This window comes from Apis dorsata, unplaced genomic scaffold (genome assembly GCF_000469605.1).
Source record: "Apis dorsata unplaced genomic scaffold, Apis dorsata 1.3 scaffold_1085, whole genome shotgun sequence".
Lineage (NCBI taxonomy): Eukaryota > Metazoa > Arthropoda > Insecta > Hymenoptera > Apidae > Apis > Apis dorsata.
Window position 1 is genome coordinate 383,950 of NW_006264183.1, and position 14,687 is coordinate 398,636.

Below are 14,687 nucleotides of genomic sequence, written 5' to 3' on the forward strand. Positions count from 1 at the left end.
GTTTCACTTTTATTGGTTTGTCAAAAAAATGTTATTTTTTTTGTTATAATATTTAATGTAAATTTAAATATTTATTTATTAATTTAAATTTAAATAATTAAATTAAATATTTAAAAATTTAAATATTTATATTATTTTTCTTGAAATATTAATAAATACAAAAATAATATATTCATTTCTTAATTTACGAAAACCTATAAGAAAATATCATTAAATTTCTTATATTTTGCACTTTAGATTTGAAAAAAATTTATTTAATTATTTTTTATCATATATAAATTTATCTATAAAATTATTTTTAATAATGAATTTAATCTCTTTTTATTTCTTGTCCAATAAATTATTATAATGGTAATTTTATTTTAATGAAGATTAAAAATTCGAAGCATTATCTATATAAAAATTAATCAAAGGAAGTTTGAGTTACGTGACAAAACATATGAAGATATAGAAATAAACATATTTTGCAAAAGAAATTGTATTCGTAACTTATTTAAATCGAGGTTTTGCGATTACTAAAATTGAATTAGTTCGAAGCTGAATTTTGTATACATTTCATATGCCATTAAATATACTTTCTACATAGTGAGACTTGCCTTAATCGAATTCCATTACTAATCACAAAATATAATTTAAAATATAATATATTACTAACTAAAATTTTCAGATCGGGGATAAAATTTAAATAATTTTTTGAAAATAGTGTAATTTTTCTTTCTATCAATGAATATAGCTTTCAAGGGAAAGAAATTCCTACAAAAAATATAATCCTGTTATTGTATAATTTGTGCGAATTCACAAAATTCACTTCATGGATTAAAAATACGAATATTTTTTTGCAAATTTCTCATTTATTATTTATTCTATAATTCTTCTATAATTCTTTTATATTTTTAAAAATAAATTAAAAATAAATGTATAAAAAAATTATAATGATAAAAAACGATGGATAATATGGAATAATGTACAATATTTTATATGATACTGTAAATTATTTTATTTTGTTTATTTAATAAGATATACATTGATTTTTACACATTCAAAATATAAATATATAATATATAGATAAATTATATAAGTAAAATCCATGAATTTAAATTGAATTGCTTTTATATCTTAGACATTAATTTTTACGCAAAAGAAACATATTATCGAAATATATTGAATTTAAATAGTATATCCTGGGAATTTTGCTGAGAGCGGTTGTTGAATATCGATCAAGAAATAAATTGTACCAGCAAGACCTAAAATAATATAGATTATTAATTTGATAATAAATATAAATAATAAATAATAAATAATAAAACTCGATAATAATTTGTAATAAAATACCTTCAAATAATGAAAATGGTCTATCAGGAATCTTTTTTCTATGTGTTCCATAATCCATACACCAATCTGCAAACTTACAAGCCCTATAAAGATATTTTACATCCTGCACATAAAATCAATATTTTATTGATATTTATTAAAACTACATTATATATTTATCTATTACATTTAAATTTAACTATTATATATATATTATATATTTATATTTAAATTTAACTTAACCTTTGTTTGTTGAAAAAGACATAAAAACGTATATGCATTTCCAGATACGCCATGACATATTCCATATCCTTTTTTAAGCACTCCTCTTGACCAAATCAATTCTCCACATTGCAGAGCAGTTTTTAAATAATTTTTATTTTCATATATCTATATATTCATATTTAATAATATATTAGATGTATTAGATATTTAATTACTAAAAATTAGAAATTAGTTAAACAATATTAACCTCATAAGCTAAACAGAACAACATAGTCATTCCAGGTGCACCATGGCACCATTGTATTTTATCACTGTGGCTTCCAATAGCGGTTGGAAAGTTTCCAGAAGGAAATCGTAAATTCTGAAGAAAATCTAATGCAGGTCTTATATCTTTCTCTAATTGATCTTTTGTTAAATATTTTCGTGCCTATAATATTAGTTATGTTTAAAATTATTATATTTTTCAAAATTAGATAAACAGGATAGTCTACATAAAATTTTTACAAGTTGTTTTTTTTAACTAGCATGTGAAAATATGCTAGGTAAATGACTTTTTAATTATGAACAATAACAAAAAATGTTTTAAGCAAATATTATTCAGCCATTTTAATAAATAGAAATTAATATACCATTCATTTAAAAAAAAGAAGGTGGTTTCTTTCCTTTGTAGCCGTTGCAAAAAAATCTTTTGTATCTCAAATCAGCCTTCTTGTATCATTGAAATATAAAAAAAAAATCGATTTCTATTATAGTTTCCAAGAAAAAAATGTTTTACAATAGTATGCAGACTATTCTATATATTAAAAAAATAATATTATTATATTACTATAAAAATATTATTATCAATTATTAAAATATAACAGAGATGTCATACTTGTAATAATATATAAAGTATTCCAGCTAATCCATGTGCACCACCAATATATTCTGTTCCATGCCAAATATACATTAAAGGTGTTTTGTATCTTCTTGAAGCAGAATACAAATTTCCAGATTTAATTATGACTGCAATAACCTGATATAATATTTTTTTAATCAAAATAATATATATGATATTATTAAATATAATATATTTAATAATATATTACATTGTTATTTATTTTAAGTTTAATTTTTATTACCTTTTTAATAAGTTCATCTTCTATAGGAGCAGGAAATATATTTGAATTCAGAAAAAGAAGGGAAAAGAGATAACCAGCTCTTCCATAAAGTAATTCATCAGGCAAACCACTATTTTCATCCAAAACATAAGAAGATAGTGATTTTATTCTGGAAGTAATAATAAAAAAATATAAAAATTAATTTATTTTGTTATTAAACAATATTATATACATATTATTTCTAATATATTATAAAATATAAATTAATTAATTTAAAAAACTAAAGTATTTACCTTGAAATTATATCTTGTGTTGTAGTAGAATTGTTTTGTGAATGAAACATAATTGCAGACAAAGTTAATGGACCCACAATACCAGTCAAAAATGTAATTTCTCTTTTACTTCTACATCTATGTATACATATTCTTATTAATTCCATTGCTTTCTGTTAAAAAAATATATATAAATTTAAAAAATAATTTATCATTTAAAAAAATAAAAATATTAAAAGATTCATACATCAATATAGTGTGGTTCATTAAAACACTTTCCATATTGATAAAACATATATGCAATTCCTGCTGATCCAGTATATACAGAATAATCATCATGATAAGTCCACTGGTGTTCATTTTCTTCTAATTGATCTATTAATCTCTTTGTTTGTACTTTTAATGTTTCTTTATAATTTTCAGTGATCTAATAAACATAAAATTTAGTATATAAATTTCTATTTATTTATAAATAATTTATAATCTAATTATTGATTAATTTATAAATAAAATACTTACTTCATTAGTTGCTGTATTCACAACAAAATTTACTGTAGCATTAGGATAATCTTCAAATGGATTATCATAATGCCGAGCAGTGTCCATTTTGATACGAATTAAATGCGTAAATCGATTAATTATATTTATATATTTTATGCCAAATCTTTCTTTCTTTATTTTATATATGAAACTTGTCTAGAAAAGATAATATAATCTGATACTTTATATTTAATAATAATTTCAATATTTTAAAATATTATAAATATATCACACACGTTATAATTTTCAAATTCATAAAACAATTAAAAATTATTCATAAAACAATTAATAATTAATAATTATTGATTATTAAATATTATATTGTGTTATATTGACAAAATTAAAAAGGTTAGAAAATATATAGTTAATTAAATGATATTTATCAAACACATATTGATATGTCTAAAGATGAGTATATAAAAAATTTCAAATAAATTTTTTTTAATATTAATTATATTTTAATAATCATAATAAAAAAAAAGATTTTAAAAACATACTGAGAAGGTAAGTATTTGTCGCATTATTCTAAAAATATACTATATCGTTTATTGACAAACCTGCTATAAAAAATTAAATTTTTGAATATAACGTTTGTAATATAAAGAAGTTTATAGTTAAACAAGACTTTTATATTTAAAGTTATAATCGTAACAAAATATTCGAGTTATCGAAACAAAAATATTTATGAAGCAACTTACGAATGAAATTATCACTTCGTGTCGTTTCCAATGTTACCGATTTGACATATAATCAAATTGAATATACAAGATGAAATGTCTTACCTTTTTGTTATTTTGTATGTATTGAATTTTTTTCTTCTTTTATCTTTTAATTTTTAATATTTTAAATATTAAGACAAAATCAATAACCATCGTATAAAATTGCTTTCTATCTTATTTCTAATAAAATTTCTCAATTGTACCTACCTTCCGTATGTTTTTCTTCTTTTTCATTTTTCTTTTTTGTCATTTATTATCTGTTCTTTGTTTGTGTTGTTTTTCTTTTTGTTTTTAACCACTTCCTAATTTTTTTCTTTTTTATTCTGTTTTTTTTAATTTTTAATTATTTTAATTTTAATTTTTTAATTAATAATTTTAATTTTTTTTTAATATTTCTTAATATATTTTTATATACTTCCTTTACTCTTCGTCATAAAATATAACTATAAATTTCTTGTTAAAAACTTAATTATGCTTTCAATATTAAAATAAAATTAAGTAGTTTATTGATGTATACATTAATATTAATATATTTTTAAAATATTTATGGAGAATCATCAATTCTCAAGACAAAAACAGAAAAATTAGTATACAAAAATATTGATTAAAATTTATTTATTAAGTTATAAACAATTGAAATTTGCTTGAATGAAATAAGATAGGAATAAAATGTGGTGACGCTGAAACGGAAATAGAGCATTTATCTCATTTTATTTTTATCTTCATTTAACACAAATTTCAATTATTTATAAATTTAATAAATTAATTTAAACAATATTTTTCAAAATTTCGATTATTGGCAGTCAGAAGAAATAATTCTGATTTTTGAATTTTTACTTTTTCTCTATTTTTCTTTTAATATTTATTCTGTTTCTTTATATTTACTTTTAGCGCTTGATCATAGACTAGATAGAAGATATCAAATACACTTTCATCAATTCTTTTTAAAACTACAATGTATCTTAATTTTTTATAAAAAATATAAATATTACATTTTTTATTTTACAATATATCTATAAAATGCAATACTTCATATATACATGATACATATATTATATATGTAACAGAATTTGTTTCATTTTTTTTTATCTGTTAATTTTATATCGAAATTTATTTCTAATTCTAACTCTTAGTAATATTATAATATTATTCTGAATAGAATCAGTAGAAAAGATAACATTAAAATGATAAGGATTTGAGATATGGAATAAAAAGTACAATAAATATTAGATTTATTCTATATCTCGTTTGTGGCGAAATATAATTATCAATAAAAAAAATGGTAAAGTATAACTTTTATGCAGAAAATTCTTTCATATGAATTATCATAAAAAAATTATGAATTATCATAAAAAAAAAGTCGAAAAAACGAAAAATATGACAAGAAAATAAAATATAATTATGATTATATTCATAATATATTCATAATTTATTATCACTTCTATCATTTATAAGAAAAATAATTATTCATTTTTATTTATAACATAATGTGACATAAAAGAATTTTTTCACGATATAATAATTTTTATCGTTATATCTTATTTTGTTATTCATTAAGTTATTATAATTTTTTATTAATATATAATAATTTCTTATAATATTTCCTGAATAATTATTTTATCTTTAAAAAAAATGAAATCAAATTAGCAATTAAAAATATCATTTTTCGAATAAATAAATTAAATAATTTCTAATTCGTTAATCATTATATAATCACAGAAGAAATTTTAATTCTGAATGAATAAATTTGCCTACTTTCAACATTATTCTATTTCGAATTTACATTTTGTTTTAATCTTCAAAAATTTAAAAAAATAGAATTTTCTTTTACTTTAATTTTACAATTTCATTGAAACTTATTTTATATTATCTTATAATATAAAAAAAAAATCAAAAAGCACCTTTTCCTTAAATAAAACTTGATATATTAAAATATTTCTACAAAGTCATCCGACATATCGTCGTAGCGCATTATTTCGATTTCCTTCCATGATATTAATCATCCAGACGATGATAGAACTCGGTGATATTCGATAAATAAATTTTATTATTCCAATCAAAATGGAATGTTGCAGAAATCCAGTCGTCACATTTTCTTTGCCTATAGTTTTAATCGCGCTCTGAACGTATTTTTCCGGTGTCGGAACCATCCATCCTGATCGTGGTGACTCTGTGGTATGATTAGTGACTGTGCCTGGTAACAAACACTGCACGATTATACCATGTTTTCCATATTCTATCTGCAAATCTCTACTAAATTTCACGATATACGCTTTTGTGGCTGCGAAGACTGTCAACAGAGGGCTCGGTAATACTGCTACCATGGAGGCTACGTTGACTATAACTCCTTTTCCTCTAACCACCATTTGTGGTAATAAAATACGACACATATTTGTCACAACTACTACATTACAATGAACAATACTCATATAGATCTTTTCTTTATGAGGAAGATCCAAGAAATATTCTGGATGCGGATATGACATGCCAAGATTGTTGATTAATATGCCAATTTCTAGGCCAAACATTTCTTTTTCGATAACATTATATGTTTCCAAGCCTTCCGATAAATCTAATTTAATTACTTTTGTTTTCACATTGTACATTGCTTCGATATTGCTTGCAATGGTTTTTAAATTTTCCGTATCAGGACTAACTAGAATCACATTCAATCCTATCTTCGCCAATGTTTCCGCGTATGCTCTTCCAATTCCATGGGAACATCCTGTGACAACTGCCCATTTACCCATAGAGCATAAATCAACCACAGACACGGAGAAGAAATTCTTATATATTCGGTATATTATATTGCAAGAAAATTTATAACCCCAATATATAATTGCTGCATAACCTATTTTCTCGGCCAACATAATTCGTAATAATGATACAGTTTCTGTTCTACTTTTCAATGGATGTCACAAGACGATTTATAACTTCATTTATTATTTTAAGCAATTCGTCACATTCGGGTGGAAAATCGTGAAAGGAGATTCATGTGCGATACTCAACGCACGTAGAGCGATGACATATTGTGGGAGCGTGAAACAGTCGAACAGAAATTAGTAGAATCATAAAAATCAAACAGCTTTCTAATCTTTATCACATATTAATTTTGAATTATTTTTTTATTATTTATTTTTATTTAGAACATTATTTAGACAGAATTATTATATCAATGAAGTTCGAAGTTTATTAATTTGTTCTATTAATGCTGTTGTACTGGTTCCACCTGTAACTTTATATTGTTCAACACTATGAGAAAAATTCCAAATTTGCCTCACATCTTTTTGAAATTTAGTACTAAAAAATAATATAAAAAATTGGATATTTCAATGAAATAAATTTTCATTTAAATTTTCAATCAAATAATTTACCTTATAGATTGTAAATTTTTAAGTGACAATTTACAAAGAGATACTTTTAATAATTCTGACAAAGCAACAACTTTTCCAGTTAAGTAATGAGCTTCTCTAAACGGTATCTATTAAAAATTCATTATTTAAAAAAAAAATTAAAATTAGATGACATATATTTAAAAATTTGATTTATAATAAATTATTTTTTACTTCGAATACTAACCCCTTTTCGAACAAGATAATATGCCATATCAGTTGCTAACATAGTAGATGTTAGCGCTTTTTCGCACTTTTTGTTTTTTATTTCAAGCGTATTTATTGCATTTGTAGCGATAACAAGTATACTGTCTAATATATCGAAAGTAGAAAATATAGCTTCTTTATCTTCTTGAAGATCCTTGTTATATGTAGACGGAATTCCTTTCAAAGTAATCATGAAACCCATACACTAGAATGAAATGCCATAAAACATAATTAAATAATCTAAATGTATCTAAATCTATGCATCTATCATTAAAAATAATTTATAGAATTACAAACCTTTCCAAGTAAAGTACCAGCTTTTCCTCGAATTAATTCCATACAATCAGGATTATGTTTTTGAGGCATCAAACTACTACCTGTAGAAAATTGATCAGCAAATCTCACGAAACCGAATTCTTCGCTGCTATAAATGATCAAATCCTCAGAAAGACGACTTAGATGAATTACCGTTAATGAAGACCAAAAAAGAAATTCAACTTTAAAAGAAAAAAAAAATTTATAATATGTAAATTGAAAAAAGAATTTTTTTCTTTTTTGACATCTTTCTAACATTTCAATTAAATTTGTTCTTTATATTACATCTTTATTGTTCTATATATTTACATCTTATTATTGATTTCATTGAATATATGTTATAAATATATTGTATAAATATATAATATATTGTTTAAAATATTTTTCGCTTACCAACAAAATCTCTATCTCCTATAGCATACATGCTATTCTCCGTTATTTCAGAAAAATCCAATTCATTGGCCAAAGTACGTCGATCAATTTGGAAAGGATTTCCAGCTATTGCGCCACTGCCCAAAGGCAAAATGTTTACTCGTTTTCGAATTTCTTGTAATCTCTCAATATCTGCCTTAGCATACCATGCATAACTATAAAAAAAATTTCAATTCTATTATTTTAAATTTCAAATTCCAAATAAAAAACATATCTATACTATACTATATATTATTTTCATACCTGAGTAACCATTGACTCCATTTTATTGGTTGAGCACGTTGCATATGAGTGTATCCGGGCATAATAATTTCTATCTCATTTTCAGCTCGATCGACAAGAACCTATATATGTCTTTCGTTCCAATTATAGTTTTTCTTTTTGTTGATATATTTTGACTTTCTTACCTGAATGAATTTCATCAATTTCTTTAAAAGCACGTCTATAGCTTTTCGAAGCCATAATTTTGTATCAGTTATAGTTTGATCATTTCGACTTCTTCCGATATGTAATTTCTTTGCAACATCCCCGATTAATTCCTATCAAGAAACCAATAAAAAAATAAATATTTTCTTTGAATTGATCTTATGAAGAAGAAAAATAGAAATATTATATTTTCGTAAATATTCATTATTTATTTGTTCTAATAAAATAAAAGCAATTTAAACTATTATATTCATCTTAAAAAAAATGATATTATAACCAATATGTATATATACCGTAAGTCGACGCTCATTCGCAGTATGGATATCTTCATCTTTGATATGTATAGTGAATCGACCCTCTTCCCATTCAGTTTTCATCTGTATTAAATGTTTTTTTTATATTCGATCGTATTAGCAAATGAAATTAATATTTTTGTTACAACTAATTATAAATTATAAATTATACAAATTTTTTTTTTACTTGTTTGAGACCATTCAGTATAACTTGTAATTCTTCATCTGTGAGAAGATTGACCAATCTTATTGCTTTTGCATATGCCATACTTCCCTGAAGATTTATAGAATATTAAAAAGTGTATTTATTATTGTATTAAATATGTAATAAATATATTTCTAATTTTTTCTTTTTCTTTAATTTAAATGTATATATAAATGTTTTATATAAATTTTCATATATTTAATCATACATATTTAATATTATTTCTTATTATTTTATATACAAACCTCTATATCTTCTGCATACATTCGTTTATCAATATCAATCGATGCGTTCAGATCATGAAATTTTGGATCGATATTATCCATAAAACGGCCTCCCCATAATTTTTCACAATTTTCCTGTTTGCATGTATATAATGTATATATATATAGCTAATCAATATGAATCGTGTCTCGCATTGATAAAATCGAAATTTATTTAATCTCTGTATTAATCAATTGTATGTATATCATAAAAACTCACCTGCATGACTCGTCAATTACAACACACTTTTCTTTTGTATAAATTGTTATTTCAGAAAGAACATGAAACGCAAATTCTGAAATCTTTATAATGAAATTTCTGCGAGTTTATCAATAATACCATTGACACGAAAGAGGTCGTGCTGTCTTTTTTAAATATTATACATATCATAATTACATAAGATAAATATAATATAAATACAATTAATAGGAAAGAAGAATATTTTTTTTATTAATGGAAATAATATGAAATCATTATTCATATATCGTCTTTTAAATGTAATTATTATTATCGATAAAAATTAAATAATTATTTTTGATTTTTAAAATAATATTTTGCATCTTTTTTAATCTAATCTATCTTTCATTAGATAGATTTAATTTTTATATATATTATATAATATGTTACTTTTTTCTTTTAGGATAGAACAAAATAAAAACAAAAAAAGTTGATCGCATATAATGATTTACTTATCTAAGTATCTAAGGATCTTATCTTGGAATGCGATCGATTAATTTGAGTTACAATCGAAAAAACAACACAATTGTACAGTACAAAAGAAGAAAAATGTCATAATGTTTATATTCAAATATTTAATTGAATTAATTTTATTCTTCTATTTATTATTTATATTTTTATTATATTTTTTCTATTTATTATATAATTTTTGTAATTGTACTTTTTTTAAAATATGCACGATGTTAATGCATTTGTGAAATACTTTTGAAGAGTCGATTCTAAAAATTAAAATAAAAGTTATGACATTAAGATTATTAAATTATAAGCAATTGAAGTTTATATAAAATGGCAATATCAGAAATATCTCATTTTATCTCTGTTTTGTTTCATTTAATGCAAATTTCAATTGTTATATAATTTAATAAAACAAATCTTAATTAATATTTTTATATTGACTTGACATTAAATTTTTATTTTGACTTCTAGGAATAAAAAAATGTCTTATAAATATATTAACATTCTACAGATTTCTAAGTCAAATAATAATCAGAGAAAATAGCTGAAATTGTTTCTTATTATCACTATTGTTTTTTTGTTTTTATTGTCTGAATACGATAAAAAATGGTATATATTCGATGATAAAAATAATGAATTAACACTTGATTGACACAAACTGTATGTGTATATTTATTGTCCTTAAACATTTCCTTTCGATCACGTGTTACATGTGGTTTCATCAAAACCACGTCATTTTAGTTTTAATATAGAACGATACGATAATAGTTATCGTTATTTTTTCTCTGACTTTGTTTCTTCTAATACTTTTATAGATAAGTTAAAATATATAAAGCTAAAATATTTTTATTTATATTTATTTTCGGTCCAAATAAATGCGGAATTTATCAAGTTTTTTTTATTATTTTATTCGATTAAAAAAATTGAAAAAGTTATGTGATTTTTTTATATAAATGTGCAGAAATGTATTTTCGATATTAATTGATTGATAATTCGATAAATATTGTATTAAAGTTCAATTAGAACGCGTAAAAAAGGACAAACTCATATCTGAATTACTTTTCATAGAAATACTTGAACAAAGCGTTTTCCATTTTTGATATTAGTGATTAAACAATGAGAATGCGGAAGAAACATTTAACCATTCGAAGTGATAATGATTTGTTGACGAATTATTTACATACAACAACTGAAGCAGTTTAATTTAATACTTTGTTTCGTACATTAGTATCCTAACAATACTAATGTACGAAATCCCATTATCCCATCGGAATAATTATCACGAAATTCAGTTAGAAGTTGATTATTCTTTTTGTTCATAATAAATAAATGAATATTAAAAATAAAAAACATATTGTGACAAGTGTGTAATTGATTTTTAAAAAAGAAATCATGAAGTTTAAGAAATAAATTATGTATTGATGTTATTGGTGTTATTTCGCGTAAAAAATTAAAAAATCGCGAAAAAAATAAAGACACTGCATGTTTAAAAAACCGGATTAAAAAACAAAAAAGAAGTAAAAATTAATGTAAGAAAGAAATTATGGATGAAAACGAGAAAGAAAACAAATTGGAAGTGATGGAAGAAGTAGTGGTGAAAGATGTTGTGTTTTCTACCGATACAATAGATAAAAAATCTCAAGCATATAAACAATCCAATACTTATGCCGCAAAAAAAACCGTGGCACAAGGTATGATGGATGTTGCCCTAATCACTGCCAATGCGAATCAATTAAGATATCTGATTGAGTATCAACGAGAGAGCCCTACATTTTATTTGATTATGAGTTTAATAATCATCAGTCTTTTTCTTCAGGTAAAGTAAATAATAATTATTAATTTTAAATTTCTTATTTTTTATATGACTCGAATATTAATATACGATTGAATGAAATCTATTTAATATAAATAATATAAATAATAACCACGAATTAAGAATGAATTAAGTATAAATGAATTTCTTTCAGATTATCTGTACGATCTTAGTTATGATTAATAACTATTTAAAATATTTTGATTTGTTTAATTTTAGGTGGTCGTAGGAATCAGTCTGATTTTCAAAGGTCGATTTGATATAAAAGGACAATCAAAATCATTACAAGCACGAAAAATCAATAATTACGTAGTAATCGGTGTTTTTCTAATAACTATCATAAATGTATTTATTGCCGCGTTTAGTATATCTGTTTCTACGTTACCACAAACAACAACAAATAATAATAAAATGTAAATACATCTTTTATATTGATCTTTGGAAAAAACTCTTCGTTTTTTCTTCTTTCTTTATATGTGAATGATAGTAAATTAAAATTGATATGTAAAATAAATAAATTATAGTTTTATAATTTATAAATTTCTATTAGAGATAAATTTTTTTATAAAGAATATAATTCTATAATTTATATTAAAATATATATCTATCTTCTATGTAAATTAATTATTATTAATTAATATTATGTAATATTAATTAAATTACAAATAAATAATTGAACATTTGATATTTTTCTGAAAAGAAAGAAATGTTATTTTTACTCTATAATATGACAAATGATAATATTAGTATTAAACATTAAAAATATTTAACTAATAAATATAATAAATTTTTATCGAGTTTACTTTATCTAGCAGTATTCATTTCATCTTCAGTAAATAAATTAATAAATAATTTACAACATTTTATCTATTTTCTTTTATATTTGTTAACATATTTATATGATAAAAATTCATTGATAAAACCAACAATTTCAATTATATAAATATGGCATAATACGTATTTTTAGGAATTAGAAGTTTATGAAAAAATTACATTTTCCTAAAATTTAAAATGATCTTTTATTAATTTAATATAATTAATTCAAATGTATTTTAATTTTATTTTTTTTTTACAAAATGTATTTACACAAAATTTTCTTTAATATTTCCAAATTTATATACATATATATATGTATATTGTTTTTAATATTTTAATAGAATTATAAAATATTTATTTTATAAATAAAATACTTAATAATTTTATAAAGATGATAGATAATTATTATTATATATTCAATTCAAAAATTTGAATATTTTATTTTTATCTTTTAATCTTTTAAATAAATATGTGCACATATGTTTTATTTATGTTTTATTTATTATATTCATAGCAAAAATATTTAGTTAGATCGATATGCATATCTGATTTTTGTTTAATTTCCAATATATATAGGAATGAATGATTGACAAATAAATAATATAAATATTACTTTGATATATATTCAATGATTTTTTTCAAACTGTTTAAATTCACGTAACAAATTTAAATTTTTTCTATGAATTCTTATTAATTTTGTGAAAATTTAATTTTTTATTCTGTTATAATAAAAAAACCATTCTCATTATTTTATAAAATTTGCATTATAAATTATATACAACTTTATATTTTCAAATAATACAAAAAATGATATAGGAAATAAAAGGAAATTATATGTTATAAGTAAATTAATATTAGTTTAAGTTCTTTTTTCATACTTTTTTGATATTTGGTAGTTATAATACAAACATAGTATGATTTGTAACATTATATTTACACTTAATAAAAGAACAATATACTTTTTAAAAATGGACAAAAATGTCCATTAATAGTTCTTTCTTTCTCCTTAAATGCAACAATACTTCTATATAATGCATTCAAAATAAAATTGTGTGATTCTATCGTTCTTTATACAATATTATTAATTTATTACTTGTAACAAGTTTTTTACTTTAACATTTCTGGCTATTTTCTCTTTATTTTGGTTAACAAACATAGTTATAATTTTTCTTTTTTTCTTGATTAGACTTTTATTTTAATATTTTTTTTAATATTCAATAATAATTAAAGCAAAAACCTTGCAACTATATAATTTTTAATTAATCGAATTTTGGATGTCAAATAGCATTTATAATATATGCAATAATATTGCATATAATAATAAAATATAATAATTCATAATTAACATATTCTTTTTTCATTCCTATGTGACTAGGATTTCTCCATAGTAACATTCTATTTTGTTCCTTACATAATACATTTTGTCATATATATGTATATATATAAATAACATTCTCGAATTTTGCTCCATTACCACAGGTTTATCACCTATATCATTGCGTGAAATACAATTTTTACTATATTATTAGTTTACTATATCATAGTAACCTTATATTTTAAAAGGATACATTTAAATCATTTGATACGCTATTTTTTTATTTGAACAAATGATATAAATTATATATTATCCAACAATGCAAAAATAGTCATGCTTTATTATAGAA

At 21.7% G+C, this 14,687-nt stretch overlaps 4 protein-coding genes and 1 pseudogene across 7 annotated transcripts in view; 1 reads left to right on the forward strand and 4 right to left on the reverse strand.

Annotated features, from left to right (window-relative positions):
* Window positions 1–974: 974 nt before the first annotated feature.
* Window positions 975–4,202, reverse strand: LOC102678996 (lanC-like protein 2). 3 transcript variants are annotated; one of them, XM_006624558.2, is made up of 10 exons: window positions 4,147–4,202; window positions 3,428–3,604; window positions 3,156–3,335; window positions 2,930–3,081; window positions 2,658–2,805; window positions 2,411–2,551; window positions 1,784–1,963; window positions 1,555–1,701; window positions 1,333–1,435; window positions 975–1,244 (listed from the first exon to the last, which is right to left on the reverse strand). In XM_006624558.2, the coding sequence occupies exons 2-10, from the start codon at window positions 3,512–3,514 to the stop codon at window positions 1,168–1,170; spliced, it is 1,215 nt and encodes a 404-aa protein (XP_006624621.1). In that variant the 5' UTR covers window positions 3,515–3,604; window positions 4,147–4,202; the 3' UTR covers window positions 975–1,167. The 3 variants fall into 3 exon arrangements, with proteins under 3 accessions (XP_006624621.1, XP_006624622.1, XP_006624620.1); XM_006624559.2 differs by having other exon boundaries at window positions 4,006–4,177; XM_006624557.2 differs by lacking the exon at window positions 4,147–4,202 and adding an exon at window positions 3,946–3,984.
* Window positions 4,203–6,069: 1,867 nt separating this feature from the next.
* LOC102678869 lies at window positions 6,070–7,090 on the reverse strand (annotated as a pseudogene).
* Window positions 7,075–10,064, reverse strand: LOC102678657 (argininosuccinate lyase). Of its 2 annotated transcripts, none has more exons than XM_006624555.2 (11): window positions 9,921–10,064; window positions 9,683–9,796; window positions 9,420–9,506; window positions 9,233–9,316; window positions 8,921–9,052; window positions 8,757–8,857; window positions 8,475–8,668; window positions 8,064–8,143; window positions 7,747–7,971; window positions 7,542–7,648; window positions 7,075–7,467 (listed from the first exon to the last, which is right to left on the reverse strand). In XM_006624555.2, the coding sequence occupies exons 1-11, from the start codon at window positions 9,924–9,926 to the stop codon at window positions 7,335–7,337; spliced, it is 1,263 nt and encodes a 420-aa protein (XP_006624618.1). In that variant the 5' UTR covers window positions 9,927–10,064; the 3' UTR covers window positions 7,075–7,334. The 2 variants fall into 2 exon arrangements, with proteins under 2 accessions (XP_006624618.1, XP_006624617.1); XM_006624554.2 differs by having other exon boundaries at window positions 8,064–8,263; window positions 9,921–10,062.
* Window positions 9,864–14,687, reverse strand: part of LOC102678092 (neural Wiskott-Aldrich syndrome protein-like) — a 9,451-nt gene continuing 4,627 nt past the window's right edge. Inside the window, exon 7 of the mRNA XM_006624551.1 lies at window positions 9,864–9,882. The gene's annotated coding sequence lies outside the window, so the exon portion shown is untranslated. The remainder of the gene's footprint in view (window positions 9,883–14,687) is intronic.
* LOC102678520 (ninjurin-2-like) lies at window positions 11,337–12,739 on the forward strand. The gene is made up of 2 exons (XM_006624553.2): window positions 11,337–12,210; window positions 12,427–12,739. The coding sequence occupies exons 1-2, from the start codon at window positions 11,938–11,940 to the stop codon at window positions 12,622–12,624; spliced, it is 471 nt and encodes a 156-aa protein (XP_006624616.1). The 5' UTR covers window positions 11,337–11,937; the 3' UTR covers window positions 12,625–12,739.